We start from the raw sequence: 21,163 nt of genomic DNA, 5'->3' as shown, positions 1-21,163 counted from the left end.
CAAAAATAATGTACATTGAATTTCTAATTATTATTATTTTCTTGCTAGCTTTTAGCTTTGTCACATTCGTGCAGCATAGCCCAGGTAGACATTTACGGAATGTACACGACTGACAAGCCGCCAAACACGTTTGAGAGATGGAATATTTGCCGGTTAGGGTTAGCTAGCTAGTCAAATGGCTTGGTAGCCGAAGTTGCGAACTGTTTTAGCATAGGCTACTGGACTACCACATATAGCAAATAAGCGTTAGCTGATTACGCTCTCTGCCAACTAATTATTTGGTTAAGTGGGCTAAAGGAAATAGTAAAAATGACTCGGCTACCGCAAAACTTCAGAGGAGGATTATTTTATGGTCGTCTAGTGCAGCTGTAAATAGCACACGCTATAATGAAACCACTACAAAATGGGATGCCTGCATTTTCTGACTTCGCACAGGTGGACCGTGGCCAAGGCCAACAGACGCCACCTCCCACCCCAGTGACCACAGATTGTAGCCCCTACTGTAGCTCAGTCCTCCGCAGTAATCCGGAAGTGACGCAAGCTTTACCTCATTGGTCCAGAACAAATATTGGCACTGTGCCCAAATGACGCAATAAATCATGAAATCGACCCATGGACAGTCATAAGACTAATAAAATACACCTATTATGACTATTTGTTTTTGTGAGAAAAAATTATTGGCTTTGTATTTTGATCGCATTTGTACCGTAGACTTACATGGAAACCGGATATGAAAACACCTATACTGGAGTCATCCGTAGTGGCGCTAGTGAGCAACCAGGAACTACAACACCAGGAAATGAGCTTCAAAAACGAAGTCTGGTTTTGGCCGCTTGCTCAGATCACAAAAGCCACAACACCCGTGCAGCACTGCAGAGAAGCACTTCCTGAAAATCCACCTGCAGAACCAGTCACATGACCGTCTACCCCACACATTCCTGGACACAGACTCATGGGTAGACTCGCAGGCGAGCGACAGCTACAGGAGCGCAATGAAGCAATCGCCCCAGCCAGCTGAAAGCCTCCCACCCCTGGGCAAAACTACACTCAGCAGTGCCCTGTGGAGATTTCAATCCTGCTATACTGAATCTTTTGACCCACCCCAACACTCTCATAACAGGAAGTGAGGTCATTCAGAGGCTAACAGGAAGTACACTGCTCCACCCATATTTCTTAAAGAAGAGAGGATAGCTCAGTGAAGTTAACCCTCTGTGGGAGTTATTATGCATTAGCTTAGTTATGTACAACGCAGACACAGAGTTATTATGCATTAGCTTAATTATGTACAACGCAGACACAGGGTTATTATGCATTAGCTTAATTATGTACAATGCAGACACAGAGTTATTATGCATCAGCTTAGTTATGTACAACGCAGACACATTTATTCAGCCAACATCATTGCGCAGCAGCAGCTGGCTGCATGAGAGCACACCAGCAAGGGCATCTCTCATTAGCAACGGTCTCCAGGGAGCTGACACAGAAGGACACTGCGATGAAAGCCCACAACCAAGGCCGTTTCATGATAGAAACAGATCAGTAGTGTCACACAGCTGTACAGCTTCTGATTCACCGCGCCGTGCGCGGCAGTGGGAGGGCCGGGCGTTTATGAGTCACCGGTTCAGATTACCGGGGCCTGGTGACGCAGGCGCGGCGCGCTGTTGTGTAAGGCTAGACGCGCGGCGGCGGGACCAGCGCGCGGAGCCGCGGAAACACAGAGAAGGCGCTCGGACCAGGGTGAGTCACCCACGATCCGGCCAATCAGGCGAGGACCCGCAAGCGGGTGGGTGTGAGGGAATGAGGAAGTCAGCCGCGTCGGTCTGCTCGTCTCCTGGGTGAGGCCACGGGAGTCTGCCCCTCCCGCTCCCCCGGCTATCTGACATGAAACAGCGTGTCACAGGGAAGGAAACGATGGGCCGCCAGGTGGAAGGCCCATCACGGTGGCCCCATGAGCAACGCCACCTGCCATTAACGCACCCTGCTCTGGCAGCCTGCAGCTCAGACCCTCAACCTGAAGTGCTCTGGTAAATATTTATCCGTGACAAACTGATCGTGACCAAAACAGAAACTGAGTCACCTTAGATTAGGGTGCACACTAAAGCAAATAACCAACAACCACATTTTTAATCGGCATGGGATTTGTTCCAATACAGTTGCTTTCTCTGTGTTCTCAACCAAACGCAAGCCCACAAATGTTGCCATGACTGAGTCGTAACGTGGAGGCTGGATCACTCCACTGTGGCACCAGGAGGTTGTGGGGTCAGTTCCCTGCCTCTCTACCCTGCATGGTTTCCATCAGAGGTTTACAGCATGGTTTCTCGCAGTAGTTTGCTGTACGGTTTCTCTCAGAAGTTTGCTGTACGGTTTCTCTCAGTAGTTTGCCGTACGGTTTCTTTCCTCCAATTAATTTGTCAGAAGCTGCATTTCCCGGTTCCTGCCACTTCCCACGCTGGCAGTTTCCCGTCTGAGGGAGTGATTATCACAGTTGATACCGAGCGCTGGGAGGCCAAACACACACAGCCTTGCCCTTTCTTGGCAACGTGACTCACTGTTGACTCCCGCGGAAACGGGCAGACGGAGCGCGCTCAGAAGATCCGACCCTCTTTACTTCCCAGCGTCTCCGTCAGGTCTGCGGAACGGCCGCGGGACCCCCCCGCCCCCACCGACCTCCGACCCCCCCACCCCCCGCGGTCAAACCCCAAAACACCCAGCCTCCCAAGCCAGTGCCGCAGCACGCCTGTCTGACATCACGCAACAGAGAAGGACAGCGTGATGGAGAGAAGGGCAAAGTGACAGAGAGGAAGAGTGAGAGAGAGGACAGAGTGACAGAGAGCAAGAGAGTGTGATAGAGAGAAGGACAGTGGCAGAGCAAGAGAGTGTGATGGAGAGAAGGACAGTGACAGAGAGCAAGAGTGTGTGATAGAGAGAAGGACAGAGTGGCAAAGAGCAAGAGACTGTGCTGGACAGAAGGACAGAGAAGGACAGTGTTTTGGAGAGTAAGAGAGTGTGTAAGTGTGTACGAAATTATTTCAGGGCCAAATTGAAAATAATTCACCCCCAGCATGTGAATCACAGACTACATGCAAATGAAACCCTGAAAGAGATACCAAGGACAAAACCGGGAAACCAAAAGTACTTCTGTCGTCCCCAGAAAACTGCAGAAAAGATAAATGAAGACTGGATTCCGTGTGTTTACATAACGGCAGGTTTGCTGAGAGGGGAATAACCGTTCCCATGGCAGCAGGGGAAGGGAGCTGTGGTTCTGCTGATGGGCGTGTAATAGAGTAAAGAGCGTAGTGTGGCCAGAACCACACCTGGGACGCTAAAGCCCCCGGGTATTAACTTCTAATGCCCCGGAACGGAGCCACAGCTGCACAGTTTAAGGAAAATCACACATTCCAATGGCGAGTGCTCAGAGGAGGCTGGGCAGAGAGCGACTGCCGCTGTGAATGTGTGCAGGACGGTCCGTTAACCTTTTTCTGTAAACACGAATTCAAGTGCCACCACTTTTTGGTCGTGACAATACCAGTAATCTGTGGTGGGGGGGGAGGATCTGGGATGAGTAACCATCTAAGAACTAAAAAGTGACAATGACAGAAAGACATCTTACTAATAATGAAGTAACAGCAATTATAACAATGAAAGTTTTATAAGCACTATGCTTTTGTGCTTTCATGATGTAACCCTGAGAAAGATCATAACACTAAGGTTTTTGTCCAATAAAACCTCTTCCTATTTTACAGCAAGTGTACCTGAAGTTCATCTTTGTAATAGAAATGTTTACAGAAGCTGGGATTAAGGTTTTGGGTCATACTTTGCTACATCGCAGTACTCAGGCAGAAAACCCGCTAAGACATCATCCAGGAGGGTGGCGACTCCTTTTGTGTATTTTCACCTGACTTTACTCAACAGTGACCCCTCTGGCGGATCAGCAGACTGCACTCAGCCCGCGCCAGCTACATCAACTGCAGCAGCTCAACGAAAAACCAAGTAACTCCATGAAAATGTTCCAGTTTAAATGCAACGGATAATTCTTAACCGTCAAAATTGTTTTTGCAAAAACGTTTTTAAGATGGATGCAAAGGGAACGGGCTCGGTTGCACTATACTGAAATATTTAAAAAACTGTCAGGTCTAAAAGTCCCACAGTTTCCCTTCCTTAATTCTAATTAAATTGAACATGAAGAGACTGACATAACCAGCTTAACATCCACTCTGGTGCAACATTAAAATCACATTAAACTGAATTACTCTGATACAGCTGCTGGTGAGACCCATATATTTACGGTTAAAGAGTGACAGCACTTTCAAAACATTTACGCAGTTTAGTTTTCCATGAAGGGTAGGAGGGTAGAGCCAACTGCACGGCAATTTGTTCATTTCTCAGTTAAATGCAGAGACTGGACTAATTAAGGAAGTGGGAAGGGCGTTAGGTTCCACAACCGGGTTCAGAAACAGACTTTAACACGGCGCAAAGGTCGGATAATTACCATTTGTTTTCGTCTCCGAACTCCCCGCAGGTTTTAACTTTAATGGCCAGATGCCCAGCCCAGTCCTCACGGCTTCGCCGACAGCAGCTGTAGGTCAGCTAATTAACCGCCGCAGAATGTGACCTCTTTCACAGGCAACCATTCGCCACAACGTATTACAGAAGCACGTTACACAGAACGAAAGCAGTATTTATCTGAGAACGTAGCTGACCAACTAAAAGTCATGAAATTATATATGAAAGAGTTTACTACGTTTCCTCATCCTGAATGCAGCCCAGGTTGGTCTCCAACTCACTGTACACTAGCGCCCCCCATGGGTCAGTCAGACGCACACAGTCTCTCCGCATACGTGTGTAACACACTCCTCTAACACACTGGCTGTGCAGCTCAGCACTGTGGGAGTGAAAAGAATTAGCAGCTCACAGCTTTCGCTTGCCTGCACGTTCCCGAATTTACAGAGGATCTTGCAAAGGGGAGATGGGCCAACAAAAACAGCCCCATATTTCATATTTGGAGAAAAAAAAAAACTGGCTGAACTTAGGCAAAAAAAAGGTAGAAAGGAAGCACTCAAGAAAACAAGGAAGCTGTTCTGTGCAAGAGATTCACACACAGAGCAGCACATGGTAGAACCGTTCTGGTCAGTTCCCAAGAAAACTTAAGAGATGCCAGGATGGCCCATGCCTGAGATTAAATCAAAGAAAGATCTGGAAACAGCGAAGCACGTCTGAGGGACGACAGCGCGTTTCTGAGACAGAAGGAGATCTGTGGACGTGTCCACTGCAGGCCACTAGCGTACAGGGAGGCAGCAGGATAGCGCCTTCCCCCTTACCAACAAAGGCTGAGTGGGGGGGGGACACATTTCCCTGGCGCACCTGTGATGTCCGGCTCAGTAAAGCTCCCTGCCGGAACAGGAGCGCTCAAACTCAGCGGGTGGCCCCCGAGTGTGCGCCACCTTTTTATGCTTCTGAAAAATGTTCTCCTGGAAAAGAACACAGATTTGACACTACCCTTAAATTCTCCACAAATGGTTTCCACAACCAGGTGTCCACCTTCTCAGAAATTAAAACCCCCCTTGTCAGTTTCTTTTTTGTTTTAAATTCAATCAAATACAAAAACACCAGCTCCCTAATGGAATCAGTTTCCACACAGCACACAAAAGAAAATGGAAAACAGTGATTGATCTGACGGATGAGACGTCCGGGGCCCCCCTGGGGCAGTGCCGTCAGTTACGTGCCGCGGATAATCCGCCGAATTTAAACCTCCACTTCAGGACAAATCAGGACGGCGGAGGCGACGCCAAACCTGCCTCTTCATTACAGCCTCTTCACCACACAGCTCCTTGCACTCACCCACCTACGCAGCTGTGTGTGGAAACGCATGGAGGGGACTGATAAAGAGCTCGGATGTTCCGGATTAAAACGCCCCCCCATCCCCCCCCCCCCCCAGTGAGAATAGAGATGCTAAACGGAGGGAAAGCAGTGCCACTAAACATGGAGGAGCTGGATAGATACTGAAGCAAGGCAGGTTAAGCACCTGGTACAACGGCTGGGGTGTCCTACCGGGGAATAGAACCTGCGACCTTTAGGTTGCAAGACCAGTTCCTTACCCAGTGTACTACACTGCAGAGAGGTCTTATTGGCTGCGATTTGGGCAACAGGAGCTTGATGACTGCACTGATTCTGGACCTCAGTCTTTGAAATGAGGCTCTGCCTTTGGCTTTAGTGCCAACTAAATATAAATGGATGCAACGTACAGGCAAATGCTGTGTGTAAAAAGTTGTGCGAGTCGCTCTGGATAAGAGCGTCTGCTAAATGCCTGTAATGTAAGGTTTCTCTCCCGGAACTCTTAATATGGCCATCTTACCATCACCACTTAACTGGCTTCATAACTCCTACCGCAGCTAAGGTGTGCGGCTCACCGCGAAGTACGGTGTAAAATGGCTGTGCTCACGACCCAAGCTGCTGTGGCGCACACACAGCGACTCTGGAGGAGAGAGCTTAGCTGGTGGAGATTCGCTCTGCAGGGCAGCAGGGCAAAATGGAGGCTCCTCTCTCTGAAAGGAGGCCCGTGAGACGGAGTCTGAACGGCAAGGCCGCTCTCTTTCACCGGCGGCCAGGAGGAGCAGCGAAGAGCAGGGAGCAGGAGACAAACGTGGCTGACTCACCACCCAACGGGACCCCTACAAACCTAAACCTGCACAACCGCAGCTGCCAAAACCAGGAAAATCACCACAGCCCGCCCCAGCGTGTCAGCCAATCACCACAGCCCGCCCCAGCGTGTCAGCCAATCACCACAGCCAGCTCCAGCCTGTCAACCAATCGCCACAGCCCAATCCGGCGTGTCAACCAATCACTGCCCACCGCAGCCCCTGGTCAACCAATCACCATGGTGCACTAACGCTCCATTTTCAGTACCCCAAAAAGACGAGCCAGCGCACGGTCGAGCTTCCGGAAAAATCCTCCGATGGCAAACAGGCCACTGATAAAGGGGAAGGAGACAGAAGCGCATCCAACACCACTCGTCACCATGACAACACGCCACTGTTCCTTTCCTGCATCATGACTGGCCAGATACTTCATTTGACCTTGGCAGTCTAAATGGATACACACCATTTCTCTATTCAATAAAGCCTGAACCTGACGGTGAGTGGCAGACACTCAGGTTAGGTTTTCCCATCCGTACCTTTGGAAATCTATTTAATCCAGAGTGAACCCCAGCAATCAGGTTTAGGGGAGCCAAGGGACACTTTTACAGGTGACTCCAGACAGAGCACAGCTTGTGTGGGGGATAGAGACACAATCAACTGTAAGACACATATTTAATAGCACAAAATGCATACAAACATAAGGCGGCCCCCTGCATATGGTCCAACCCGTCGCAAAGATGCCTAATCTGGCCAATCCTCACCTATTTAGGTGGTGTTCTATTTAAGGCTTTATAACTCCAGATGTGAGCATCACAGAGACTCAGAAACTTTCTTGAAGCAAGATACTTGTACCATTTACAAAACTAACTCAGATGAACAATCTCAGAACACCAGCATCCTGGCCACTAGGGGGCGTGTAAAAAGGGTCACAATGCGGAGTTGGGCCCTATAGAGTGGCTCAGTCAGAGCAGCTCAGTCAGTAAAGACGCTCCTAAGGAGTGCAAGTCGGGCCCTATAGAGTGGCTCAGTCAGTAAAGACGCTCCATAGGAGTGCAGGTTGGGCCCTATAGAGTGGCTCAGTCAGTAAAGACGCTCCATAGGAGTGCAGGTTGGGCCCTATAGAGCGGCTCAGTCAGTAAAGACGCTCCTAAGGAGTGCAGGTTGGGCCCTATAGAGTGGCTCAGTCAGTAAAGACGCTCCTAAGGAGTACAGGTTGGGCCCTATAGAGCGGCTCAGTCAGTAAAGACGCTCCTAAGGAGAGCAGGCTGGGCCCTATAGAGCAGCTCAGTAAGTAAAGACGCTCCATAGGAGTGCAGGTTGGGCCCTATAGAGCGGCTCAGTCAGTAAAGACGCTCCTTAGGAGTGCAGGTTGGGCCCTATAGAGCGGCTCAGTCAGTAAAGACGCTCCTAAGGAGAGCAGGTTGGGCCCTATAGAGCAGCTCAGTCAGTAAAGACGCTCCTTAGGAGTGCAGGTTGGGCCCTATAGAGCGGCTCAGTCAGTAAAGACGCTCCTAAGGAGTGCAGGCTGGGCCCTATAGAGCGGCTCAGTCAGTAAAGACGCTCCTAAGGAGTGCAGGCTGGGCCCTATAGAGCGGCTCAGTCAGTAAAGACGCTCCTAAGGAGAGCAGGTTGGGCCAAATTCCAGCTTCAGTGCAATAGGAAGAAAGAAAAAATGAGGCAGAGGCTATACTAGCATGGTTCTAATGCTCGTGTCGTTGATGTAGATGTGAACCAACATACAATGGCAGAAGGGCCCCAGTCACCACGCTTCCCGTCCTCCCAGGCTATTTGCCAAGATTTTCATAATGAACACGAGGTAATCTTCTCATTATTCATCTCTATCGGAGAGCATTCCACCGCTTTCCTCGTAATTATTTTTGGCACTATTTTACCGCCCAGCCATTAGCGCCAAAGGGGAGCCTGCCAGGAGTCTCGGCATAATCTTCTTAAACACGCGATAAATAATGCCATTTTAAAGTCTTACTGACATTTATGAATCAGGCAGAACACCAGAACGCGTGACACCGCGCGTGGCGGGAAAGAGTCGTCTCACAAATCCCTCCATACAGCCAGGGGTTCGATTCTGCAATAGTACACTTCCTGTATGATGATCCCATCTCTATCTGTAACACTCTCTGCTTTCCCCCAGTTTAACAAAGGGGGGGGGGGGGGTAAATAAAGGAAGGTAGACTGTCCTCCTAAAAAAATAATTTCCGATTTCATCAGCCAACGAGGGGAAATCGTGTGTGAGAAATAGCTGTAGTCTTTGGGGTGCTCTGGAAAGCAGCACACAACAGCCGTTAGTAGAGACCAAGGAGACCGTTCGTTTAACATTAATTTCAAATGTCACACGAAAGCCTTGTTCAGCATTATCGTTTTGAATTCGTGCAAAAAAAAAAAAAAAGTTTAAATGAATCTGCTGTGCGCTGTGATGGCCATTTCCCTCTCTTTGGCGTCAGTGCGCACGTTATCACTCATGCACAGATATTCAGTGATACCAGCGTCGCAACTCACTCAGTATATTACAACACACAATGCTTTAGCGTTTTACTTAGCGAGTAGGCTAGTGCCACATGTAAAGTTGATGCATTAATGCAAAGGACACGTCAGTGAAATCGATGACTGACTAACAATGTCATTTGAAAGGTGATCTTCACGGGGTCGGCCAGCTTCAGAAACGAAATATTCGTTCACAACTTCCTAAGATTCTTAAGAGAAAATAAACACATTCTTGGAGTTAGCCGACCAGACGGCAACTGCCGTGTTTCTTCCAAATGCAATGCGCTGCTTACTGAATGTCCTGCGTAAAACGAAACTTCTTTTGTGCAAAATCTGGATAAGTGTCGCGCTGCTGCAATATCATCATACTGAGTACATTTTAATGTAATGTGTTGTAACTACTTAACGTTACACAAGTCACATCACGCCTGATACAAAATGGAAATTTGAGGGGGAAACAACGATACAAACGTCAGCTTGTGTCAAGCGTTCGCTGGAACGTAGCACATTAAACACAGGCACGCAGATTAAACTGCTTATCAATTCCACACAGTCTCTTTTACACATCGACTCCCCATTTATATCGCAACCTAGCAAGTAACGTTAAATAATTATAGATTTTTTTTTACCTGTAAAGGTGTGGTTTTTCATCTTTTCCGCTCTGTGTTTTCCCCAAAGTGACACTTCCTTTGCCCTCGTCTTCAGTGTTAATTCAGAGATGCGAGCGGGCAACTGGAGCTTGGTGCGGTCAGAGCTGGACTGGAGACATCAAAGCCGGGTGTCCGAGAGCCAAGGAGTCTCGGTGTTAATTATACAAGCTAAAGATCTACGGGTTAGCTACATATGATAATTTACCAGCACCTATATGACACATGAAAACCCTATTAAGCGCGTTGATTTTTCTCCCTCGGGTTGACAGTGTACGTGATACGATATGAAACACTGACAGACTATACCAATGATCTAGTCCACTGGGAGCGGTTCCCCTCTGCATGATGTGAGAAAATATTCCTCAATGCAACGCAGGCCAGCACTGCCATAATTGTGACCGACCCGTGGATAAACAATTTTCTCTCTCTCGGCGAAGTGTCATGCACACTTAAGTTGTTTCCGTTGGGTTTTGTAAATGTACAGCCTACTGTCGTATTAAGGGGAAAACGATATATAGAAATAGTGCAACGTGACACGAATATGGAACAATAATTTCATGAGGATAACACAACTTATTGCCGTCGGCATCAATAACGGCTGCGCTCGTGCAGGACGGTGTGCGCACCTGTTGCTAGCGACCAGTTACGCCCCATAGTGGCAAATCAGACATCATCCCCCTCAATTAATCTCCTCTTTCAATTAATTAATGCAATTTTAACCCGATTAAATCAGAGATGTTCAGCGTTTATCCAGAACATTGAGTCAACTTCCAGAAGTCCTTCACAGAGCTCCTTCTCGGTTTATATTAGGGATCTTAAACCCAAAGCCCAGGAGACACTGCGTTGGCCGGTTTTTATGTGTACCTGCGCTTAAACACTTAATTTAAGCACCTGATTGGCTAAAGAGTCTGAACACCTGGTTTAAACTGCTTGCTTTCTGAAAGCAAGTCACTGAGGCCTCCAGGGCTGGAGTGTGAGAGCCCTGATTTATCTCAACTTGTCCTGTTAGATTAATGTCATTTTATTTATAACTGAATGATTAGCTAATCCTGAACTCATCTGCATACCTAGTTCTCTTCACCGGCTGAAATATTAGCACATCTACACAAACAAGTGACTCGGGACAAGCAACTGTAGGCCAGGGCTGCCCAACCCAGTTCCTGGATATGTACCATCCAGCAGGTTTTAATTTCAATCCTAATTTGGCACAAGTGATTCTACTAATTAGCAGCTTAATGAGATCTCTGGCGGTTGAATGAGGTGTGCTTTGTTAGGGCTGGAGTGAAAACCTACAGGACGGTAGATCTTCAGAAACAGGGTTGGGCAGCCCTGCTTTGGCTGTTGAATGAGGTGTGCTTTGTTAGGGTTGGAGTGAAAACCTGCAGGACCGTAGATCTCCAGGGACAGGGTTCACACGCAGAGATGAGCGTCACACTTCTTTCAAAATTCAAGTTCGTTTTTAAGTCATTGCTGCAACTCCCCAAGCTGTGTTTGTTAGGAAAAGTCATTTAAATGTTCAACCTTCATTTGTGGTGTGAACTACAGAGTCTTTACTCAGTAACATTCTAAGACTTTTAAAAAATAACCTTGCGAGACACTGTCAGTTCTGATCTGATCTGGGCTTCACTAAACGGTCCTCCTCATTAGTGCAGCCTGTACCTCGTCTGAACTGGTCCCTCCAGCGGCTCCAGTGGAAAAACGCAACACACGCGCTTGAGGAAAACAGGACAGTCCTTTTTTCTTTCTTTCTTTTTTTAATTCAAGAGCGGGCACACCGAGCTGCAAGCATGGGTAGCATCAGAGACGTACGCACGTGCAGTCAGACGCATCAGAGACGCACGCGCAGTCAGACGCATCAGGCGCACACGCGCAGTCAGACGCATCAGAGACGCACATGCGCGCAGTCAGGCGCATCAGAGACGTACGCACGTGCAGTCAGACGCATCAGAGACGCACGCGCAGTCAGACGCATCAGGCGCACACGCGCAGTCAGACGCATCAGAGACGCACATGCGCGCAGTCAGACGCATCAGAGACGCACGCACGCGCAGTCAGACGCATCAGAGACACATGCATGTGCAGTCAGACGCATCAGAGCCGCACGCGCAGTCAGACGCATCAGAGACGCACGTGTGAGCTGGGGTTCAGGGAGACTCAGTCAAAGCTGCCCCCGCCATCAGACTGTCAAACCTCAAGGCAACGTACCAATCGCTTTAAATACAACGAGCAACACTCTGTAAACTGTAAAAGTGTCGGAATGTTCTACGTTCTACACATCTGTGAAAGGAGGAGGACAGCATTGGTCCCACAAAATGGTGGTGGTGGTAATAATTATTATTATTATCATTATTATTATCATATGTGCAGGACCACAAATCAAAGCAACTGCGTGCGTACATTGTGAAATACTGGAGTGTTTGAAAAGACAAAGAGGGGCCTGCTGTTTCTCAATTTTCACTTTTTAATAAGAATAATGGATGCATTCCATGGAATGTAACATTACATAGGCTGATGAGGGGGCGGGGTTGTCTTTACAACATAGACAAAGGGGGCGTCTGATTCATATATAACCGCTTATATACAGATCAGAGGACAGGGATAGGGAGAAGAATGGTCTGGTTTGCTGCTGCAGTGTGTTCTGGGCAGGGGGCGGAGTCTGCTGGGGCTGGGGGTGGGGCTTGCTGGGCAGGGCTCGCCGGGCCTAGCCTTTGGAGACGGCGTACTGGCGCAGGAGGGAGGAGATGTCGCCGGACTCTGTCACCTCTTCGGGAAGGGAGCCCTCCTGGTCCTTGATGGAGGGGTCGGCCCCGGACTGCAGGAGCAGCTCCACGATGTCGCCGAACTCGCACGCGGACGCTGCGGGAGGGGGGAGGGGACAGGTCAGCTGACCGGGCCGCTCTGCCTGCGACCTCGCGTTCACTGAGCCGCCACTCAGCAGCGCTCTGACCACTGCTCTGCGACTGTTCTGCGTTTCTGTGACTGCTCCGCGTTTCTGTGACTGCTCTGCATCTCTGTGACTGCTCTGCGTCTCTGTGACTGCTCTGCGTCTCTGTGACTGCTCTGCGTCTCTGTGACTGCTCTGCATCTCTGACTGCTCTGCGTCTCTGTGACTGCTCTGAGTCTCTGTGACTGCTCTGCGTCTCTGTGACTGTTCAGAGCACCTCTCTGACTGCTCTGTGTAGCCCTGTGAATGTTTCATGTCTGTGACTGCTCTATGTAGCCCTGTGAATGTTTCATGTCTGTGACTGCTCTATGTAGCCCTGTGAATGTTTCATGTCTGTGACTGCTCTATGTAGCCCTGTGAATGTTTCATGTCTGTGACTGCTCTATGTAGCCCTGTGAATGTTTCATGTCTGTGACTGCTCTATGTAGCCCTGTGAATGTTTCATGTCTGTGACTGCTCTATGTAGCCCTGTGAATGTTTCATGTCTGTGACTGTTCTATGTAGCTCTATGTCCACTTTATGCACCTGTACGATGTTCAGTAGCTCTGGGGTCACTCTACGGATCAATGGGACCGCTTATGTAACCTGTTATAACCGCCCGTACGGCGTATCGGAGCAGAGGGAGCAGCCGGGCGTGGCCAGGCGTGGCCGGGGCGAAGGGCACATGCGTTCGCCCCTGTGCCAGAGCTCACGGGGTAAAACCCGCCGTTTCACCACATCTTACACGGGCACCGGGAGCGAAAGGGGTCTCACCGTAATGCAACGCCGTCTGGCCTTCATCATCCTGTAGGAAAGGAGGAAGAGCCCTGATCAGGGGCAGAAACTCACCACAACCTCGGCCACACACACGCGCACGTCCACTGACAGCATCTCTGCGCATACTGGACATGCGTAAAAAATGATTATTAAATACATAAAAGCAGAACAACGGACGAAAGCTCTAAAAAAGCCAGGGTCAGACAGTCGCCAACATGCAGCCGGCGAACCTGTTCGAGCTCGATTCTGCTGCAAATTATGAGGAAATGCGGAGTGTGAAACTGCTTCCTACTGGTTCTCTGAGAGCAAATACATGAGCCCAGTAAAGGCGTTGCATACTGACTGGCTTCCGGTACTGGACAGTTTTTACGCATCCACACGATGACCAAAGCTCTTTACACCAACACTGCTGAATTTAATTACAACACGTGAAAGTAAAGGGACTGTTTTCTACACCTCTAAAGAATGAGTCACAATGGTTAGACAGGGTCTGCGTGGAGCTTAGAATCAAAGGGAAAAAACATCTGAGCTCATTAAAAAAAAAAACTTTTCTACAAGCCTTAATACACGCGGTGAAATCCTGCTCTGCCTAAATAAATGGGCTATTCTCTCCATCCTTCTACAGAGCAAGAGAGTTCCCAATCAACATCAGGTCCTAATGAACCATCAGAACTATTCACACAAAACTCAGTACATGTAATTACACCAGCATTAGTAATGCTAATATTAAGCTTTTAAGCCAAACTTCATTTAAAACTGTAAAGGAAAAGTCCATGTAAACATTTGGTGTGTTAAAAAAAAGAAAGAAAAACTTCAGCAGGCTAGTCAATTCGACCCATAATTTTACTGATAGATAATGAGGTTTTCTTTTATTTTTTTAATTAATGTATCAACATATGAACAGCCAATCCAAACAGAACTGAATCGGCAGAGGCCAATCACACGGTAACTGGTGGGCAAACCCTGTGAACCCTATGGCTCACTCAGGGTGAGGGGGAGGGCAGGGGGGTTGGTGGGGTGGGGGGTGCAGTGAGTGGGCAGGGGGGGTGGTGGGGTGGGGGGTGCAGTGAGTGGGCAGGGGGGTTGGTGAGGCTGGGGGGGCGCAGTGAGTGGGCAGGGGGGTTGGAGGGGTGGGGGGTGCAGTGAGTGGGCGGGAACATCAGCAGAGGGAATAAAAATCACTCTGCAGCGGCTCCACGGCGACTTCTTCACCCCAGTAATGAGCCATAAACCGCCACAGCTGTCAGTCACCGGCCGCTCTGCGGAAGCGCCCGGTTGCCGTGAGAAACGCTCGTTACGCAACATTGCTAGACACGGACACACAGCGTGCTCTCCTCTCTCTTCTGTAAAGAAACGCACATCCACACCCACGCACAGCCCAGCACAGCCCAGCACACAGCCCAACACAGCTCAGCACACAGCCCAGCACAGCCCAGCACACAGCCCAACACACAGCCCAGCACAGCCCAACACACAGCCCAGCACAGCCCAGCACAGCCCAGCACACAGCCCAGCACAGCCCAGCGCACAGCCCAACACACAGCCCAGCACAGCCCAGCACACAGCTCAGCACACAGCCCAGCGCACAGCCCAGCGCACAGCACAGCACACAGCTCAGCGCACAGCACAGCACACAGCCCAGCGCACAGCACAGCACACAGCCCAACACCCAGCCCAGCACACAGCTCAGCACAGCACACAGCCCAGCGCACAGCCCAGCACAGCCCAGCGCACAGCTCAGCGCACAGCCCAGCACACAGCCCTGCACACAGCCCAACACACAGCATAGCCCAGCACACAGTCCTGCACAGCCCAGCCCAGCCCAGCACACAGTCCTCACCTGGCTGTTGATGTCGGCGTTGTTCTTCAGCAGCACAGATACCAGCTCCTTGTGCCCCCGATCGCACGCCCAGTGGAGCAGCGCTCTCCCCTGAAACACACACACCCCAAACGCTCACTAACCCTGGGTCTCAGTCCCTCAGTCACAGTGTCTCTCAGTCACAGAGTGTCTCAGTCTCAGTCTCTCAGTCACAGAGTCTCTCAGTCACAGAGTGCCTCAGTCACAAAGTCTCTCAGTCACAAAGTCTCTCAGTCACAGAGTCTCTCAGTCACAGAGTGCCTCAGTCTCAGTCCCTTAGTCTCAGAGTCTCTCAGTCACAGAGTGCCTCAGTCACAAAGTCTCTCAGTCACAGAGTGCCTCAGTCTCAGTCCCTCAGTCACAAAGTCTCTCAGTCACAGAGTGCCTCAGTCTCAGTCCCTCAGTCACAAAGTCTCTCAGTCACAGAGTGCCTCAGTCTCAGTCCCTCAGTCACAAAGTCTCTCAGTCACAGAGTGCCTCAGTCTCAGTCCCTCAGTCACAAAGTCTCTCAGTCACACAGTGCCTCAGTCTCAGTCCCTCAGTCACAAAGTCTCTCAGTCACAGAGTGTCTCAGTCTCAGTCCCTCAGCCACAAAGTCTCTCAGTCACAGAGTGCCTCAGTCTCAGTCCCTCAGTCTCAGAGTCTCTCTGTCTCAGAGTGTCTCAGTCACAGTGTCCCTAAGTCACAAAGTCTCTCAGTCACAGAGTGCCTCAGTCTCAGTCCCTCAGTCTCAGAGTCTCTCAGTCACAGAGTGCCTCAGTCACAAAGTCTCTCAGTCACAGAGTGCCTCAGTCACAAAGTCTCTCAGTCACAGAGTGCCTCAGTCTCAGTCCCTCAGTCACAAAGTCTCTCTGTCTCAGTCTCAGTCACAGTGTCCCTCAGTCTCAAAGTCTCTCAGTCACAGAGTGCCTCAGTCTCAGTCTCTCAGTCTCAGTCCCTCAGTCTCAGAGTCTCTCAGTCACAGTGTCCCTCAGTCACAAAGTCTCTCAGTCACAGAGTGCCTCAGTCTCAGTCTCTCAGTCACAAAGTCTCTCTGTCTCAGAGTGTCTCAGTCACAGTGTCCCTCAGTCACAAAGTCTCTCAGTCACAGAGTGTCTCAGTCACAGCGTCTCTCTGTCTCAGACTGTCTCAGTGTCTCAGTCTCTCAGTCTCAGAGTCTCTCTGTCTCAGAGTGTCTCAGTCACAGTCTCTCTGTCTCAAAGTCTCTCTGTCTCAGTGTCTCAGTCACAGCGTCTCTCTGTCTCAGACTGTCTCAGTCTCTCAGTCTCAGAGTCTCTGTCTCAGTCTCAGAGTGTCTCAGTCTCAGAGTCTCTCTGTCTCAGTGTCTCAGTCACAGCGTCTCTCCGTCAGAGTCCCTCAGCCACGGTGTCTCAGTCACAGTTCATACCCACAGGAGGTGGCTTTACTGTGAAGGATCGCGCACAACCTATACTCCATACACCTTCCTCACACACCTCCTCGTCTTTGAGGTTGACGTCCACCTTCTTGGAGTCGATAGCCTTGGTGACGTGTTCAATGTTGTTCTCTCTGCAGTAGTCAAATATGTTCTTATCCTCTTCCCTTTGAGAAACAAAAAACAACAATAGGAGTCAGACAGCAGGCAGACGCTCCTCATCTTAATACACACAGCAACAGCACCTGCCAAATTCATCTGAAACAATACCCAGTTCTTCCTGCAAACCATTTTAGATTTTCCCCCAGAATAGCGAGACAGGTGTACAGTATTCTCACAATATGAGCAATATTGAGCAAGAAAGCTTCAACAAAATTAAGACACAGTCACACTGACTAAAGCAACAATAAACTGTAACCAGGGCAATTTCTCTGTTTCCAACAGCCATTCAATAATCTTTTCCCCTGTTCAGCACACTTGCCAACAAATTCCTTTCAAAGAGGAGCTCTGTCTCATGGAGCTTGAAATATTTGGGTTTTTTTTTTTTTTAATCCCCTGAAGGCAATTCCGATGATAGCCGTCAGTATCATACATTAATCACTGAGACAGGACCAACTGCATTAATTTCAACTTCAGCAACTGACCCATTTTAACCTTCACCCTTATGTCATCATAATGGAAGCCTGCCTGTTGAGGAGCCAATCAGAGAAGAGACTACTCTTTGGGAGGATCTCCATGACTACCAGAATGAGAGTTAGTGTTCCAAAGTTATGGTCTCCATTTTTCCACAGTCTACTATACTTATAGGCCAGTCCCATCGCTGCAGTGTCCAGCTGTGGAATGAATCGGACTCTGAAGCACACTCTCCGTAAAGAGTGCAGCCAGTGGCCAATGCCTTCCACCGGAACGTTCCAGCAGCTCAGGCGCGTAGCCAATCAAAGACACCGGCAGCCCACAGCGTTTCACCGCCTAAACATGACGCTTTGCATTTTCTCCTCCCTTTCGGAACCGAACCGTGACGCCCAGGACGCCACTGGGGCGTGATCTCGGCCTCAACTACGCCGCCGCACTCTGCTCGGTCACCTGATCTTCTCCTCCTGGAAGAGGGAACTGACCGTCGCTCCTCCGAACCCCGTCCGACGCTCTCGCCCCCTTTTGTCCGACATCTGGAACGGGAAACCACGACAACAACAAAAAAAAAACACCAATCAGGGGCCTGTATCACCAAGCAGGATTACCGAGTCAGCTGGATAACTGCACTGAGTAAAACCTGGAACCCTCGCAAATCTGGAACACGGACTGCAGTAAAAAGAGCTGTTCCGGGTTTTACTCTGCGCAGTTACCCAGATAACCCTGTAATCCTGCTTTGTGACACCGGCCCCAGGACTCAGGCCATGTGACTACACCCTCCATAATTTAAGAGAGGGGTGTCATCACCCAGTAACCCAAACTCCTCTCCAACACTGTGTGGAGAAGGTATTGGATTGGTGATGTCACCTCTGTGTTCCACATTGCCACCTGAAAATGCACTGCATTTTGATATGACAAAGCCCCCCCCACCCTTGGACAATGAAACACTGCGTTTGCCATAACAAAGACAGCAACTCACTGCAGTTTTTCCTGTGTTGTGCATTCATGGTGGGGGGTGGAAAGGGTGGGGGAAAAAACCCAGCGTTATTTTTTAAACGCCTGTATTTTCCAGTCTGTGTTTCATTCCTGTTTTTATGGAAGATCATGCAAAAACAGCTCATCTTGCGAACACTTCGCCCCCGGGGGGGGACGCACGTTTACCGTTTTGCTGCCTTCTGGGTCGAGGGCTTGGACACAGGACACGTACTCCTGCATGGCCTGCTCTGCACTCATATCCCCCAACTGCTTCCAGGCCTGCCTGTGACAGACACAGCACTGTCAGAGCTGCACAGAGCTGCGCAGAGCTGCGCAGTAAAACCACACAGACATTTCTGCAGGGCTCGCCCTTCCTTTAGTGCTTCTAGTTTATCTACTGCTCTCCCTAATGCATTCCCCAACACAGCCTTACTGCTGGCTCTAGACTGAACTCCAGAATGCAATACATGAGTGGGGACTGGCATTCCCTTTCCCTTTGGGAAATTGATTTTAGTTTATTAGACTTGATTTTTCAGAAGAAGAAAAAAGACTAAATGTAAACAAGAAGCATTAATCATCTGATAGCGCATAAAATTCAGATTTACAGTTTTGTGTTTTTGAGGACGTTTAAAAATGAATATGACTGCACACTCACCATTTCCTCTGGCCTTCAAAGTCGAAAAACCCTGGCTTTGCTGTGTTGCACTTTCCAACTTTGACCTGCAGGAACAAAAGAGTGGCGCTCGTGCACTGCCTATGAACAAGCTTGATGACAAAAAAAACTTGCATAACAAAAGACGTAACTTTAAACTGGAACTTCTAGCTACTTTCGGTCTTCTTTCTTGGTGTTGCGACTGAATTAACTTAGCTAGCAAACATGCTATTGCGCATAACAACGCAAATTAGGTACATCTACAGTGTTAAAGTTTTATGACTGGAAGACTAAACTGTAAATTAGCTACAGTTAGCTAGCTAGCTAGCTAATACGCACGCTATGGAATTAAGGAAGTTGTATCGGTCAAGTTAACGAATTCGCATGAGTGGCTAGCCAGCTAGCTAAAACACATTGCACACACTGAAAGTAAATGCTGTGATAAACAAAACTGACGGACATCTGCGGGTTTTAAACAGCGAGACTGAAAATGCGTCAGCATATCTCATTACCTGTTTATACCTGGCGTACAGGTACAACAACTGTTCTCTACTGGCGTTCTGCACAAGACTGGGGAGGCGATCAGCCGCAGCTTCGAATTCATTTTCCAGTTCCTCTCCTTCAAGACGATGTCCCAAATCCACAGCCCCGCAATCCACCCCCCGTAGACCTAAATCCGAATCTGAATCCGATCCACCGAGTGGCTCTCCTGTGTCGGGCCGTGCCGGATCTGTACCTGAGCCCGTCGCAGAGTCAGGGGAAGACGATGGAGATCGGGACGCCATATTTATTGTTTTGATGGAAGCGATTAAGTGGTTCCTATGTCCTCTTGATCTTTTCTATTCTAGACACCGTTACAGGTGAATTCGAGCTATGGCTTATGTAGTGATAATTGTTCAATTGGAGAGCGCAAGCTCGTTGTGCACCGAGTTACAGTCGGACGCGTTGTAAATATGGTCCCTCCTTGGTACGCTGTTATGAAACGCATATACTGAAACAACGACTAAAAAACGATGGTTCCGACGTTAATCTTACGACCGCAGGCAATCTTGGTCCATGTAGAGTCGTTCCAATTTAGCGTTTAGAATTACAGAGCATAATATTACATTGGGTATCACACATTATGCATACAATTACATGTATGAAAACAAAAATACCTTATTTTGCTGCTTGATTAATCTATGTGAAATTCGAGATCCGAGTGATAATACTGTATAGGCTATAATATAAAACAATCAATTAATAATATTAAAAAATTGTTCAAATTTGTTTTATAATTAAGCACGTAATGTATTGAATCATTTACATAACTATGGACATGCATGTAATTTGAATCTGCATGCGGTTTAAGCTATAGTTTAATTCAATATCAAAGTAAAATTCTGAAATAGCATTTGCAGAAAAATAATATCAAACGACAGGTTGTGTCATAGTATAATAACACGCCAAAACAGAAGTTGCCATATTTAAGGAACGGTTGTTCATATCGTTCAGATTTGAAAAAATATTTCTGGGTGATTCTGGTATTATTTGTATTTATTTGTATTCTTAAAATTTCAATTTGTAATTTTTCTTTGCAGTTTTATTTGAATCTCTTTAAGTGCTTTGGAACAATATCAAAGTTTCTGTTTTTCTTATGTTTAATACAATGATAAATGCTGAATTGCGCAAACCCAGTATGCATAACATATATTTTCCAACAGAGGGCAGTATTGTCAAACTAACACAGTTGTTTTGTGGAGATCGGGACAAACAACGTCTTAGGGGGAGGGATTAAGGGATTTTTTTTCTTTTAAAATAAATAAATATATTTGAAGTTTTTTCTTTTCTTTTCCGTAACACAGAAACAATGTGACCAGTTCCAAATGTGAGCAAATAAAATGCATATTAATTCATAAATATGAATTATGTCAGACACGATTTTTACATTTTTTGTGTCATCATATATTATTAAAAGAAAATAATTACACTCAACAACTCAAAAATCTGCCTCATGCATAAGCTCTGTGCCAGCAGAGATACTGTGTAAAAGCACATAATTATTATGATTGTGGTTATGATACTACACCAATGATGATGATGACGATTACTGTTACTGTAATTACTGTTGTTGTTGTTATTCATTCATTCAACCTTTATTTACTTCTCGGAAGACGCATTGAGGGAACAAG

The 21,163-nt window shown here is 48.1% G+C and overlaps 2 protein-coding genes across 2 annotated transcripts in view; both read right to left on the bottom strand.

Moving 5' to 3' along the window:
- LOC135258168 (voltage-dependent R-type calcium channel subunit alpha-1E-like) overlaps positions 1-10,863 on the bottom strand; it is a 90,813-nt gene extending 79,950 nt beyond the window's left edge. Inside the window, exon 1 of the mRNA XM_064341463.1 lies at positions 9,764-10,863. The gene's annotated coding sequence lies outside the window, so the exon portion shown is untranslated. The remainder of the gene's footprint in view (positions 1-9,763) is intronic.
- Positions 10,864-12,225: 1,362 nt separating this feature from the next.
- On the bottom strand, positions 12,226-19,995 carry LOC135258163 (acyl-CoA-binding domain-containing protein 6-like). The gene is made up of 8 exons (XM_064341457.1): positions 19,505-19,995; positions 18,996-19,060; positions 18,527-18,623; positions 17,819-17,901; positions 16,797-16,902; positions 15,325-15,414; positions 13,482-13,512; positions 12,226-12,640 (listed from the first exon to the last, which is right to left on the bottom strand). Exons 1-8 carry the CDS (start codon positions 19,775-19,777, stop codon positions 12,486-12,488), a joined length of 900 nt encoding a protein of 299 aa, XP_064197527.1. The 5' UTR covers positions 19,778-19,995; the 3' UTR covers positions 12,226-12,485.
- Between the last annotated feature and the right edge of the window lie 1,168 nt (positions 19,996-21,163).

This window comes from Anguilla rostrata, chromosome 6 (assembly GCF_018555375.3).
Source record: "Anguilla rostrata isolate EN2019 chromosome 6, ASM1855537v3, whole genome shotgun sequence".
Lineage (NCBI taxonomy): Eukaryota > Metazoa > Chordata > Actinopteri > Anguilliformes > Anguillidae > Anguilla > Anguilla rostrata.
The sequence above is the reverse complement of the archived record's forward strand: the minus strand, read 5'-3'. Positions and strand labels throughout refer to the sequence as shown.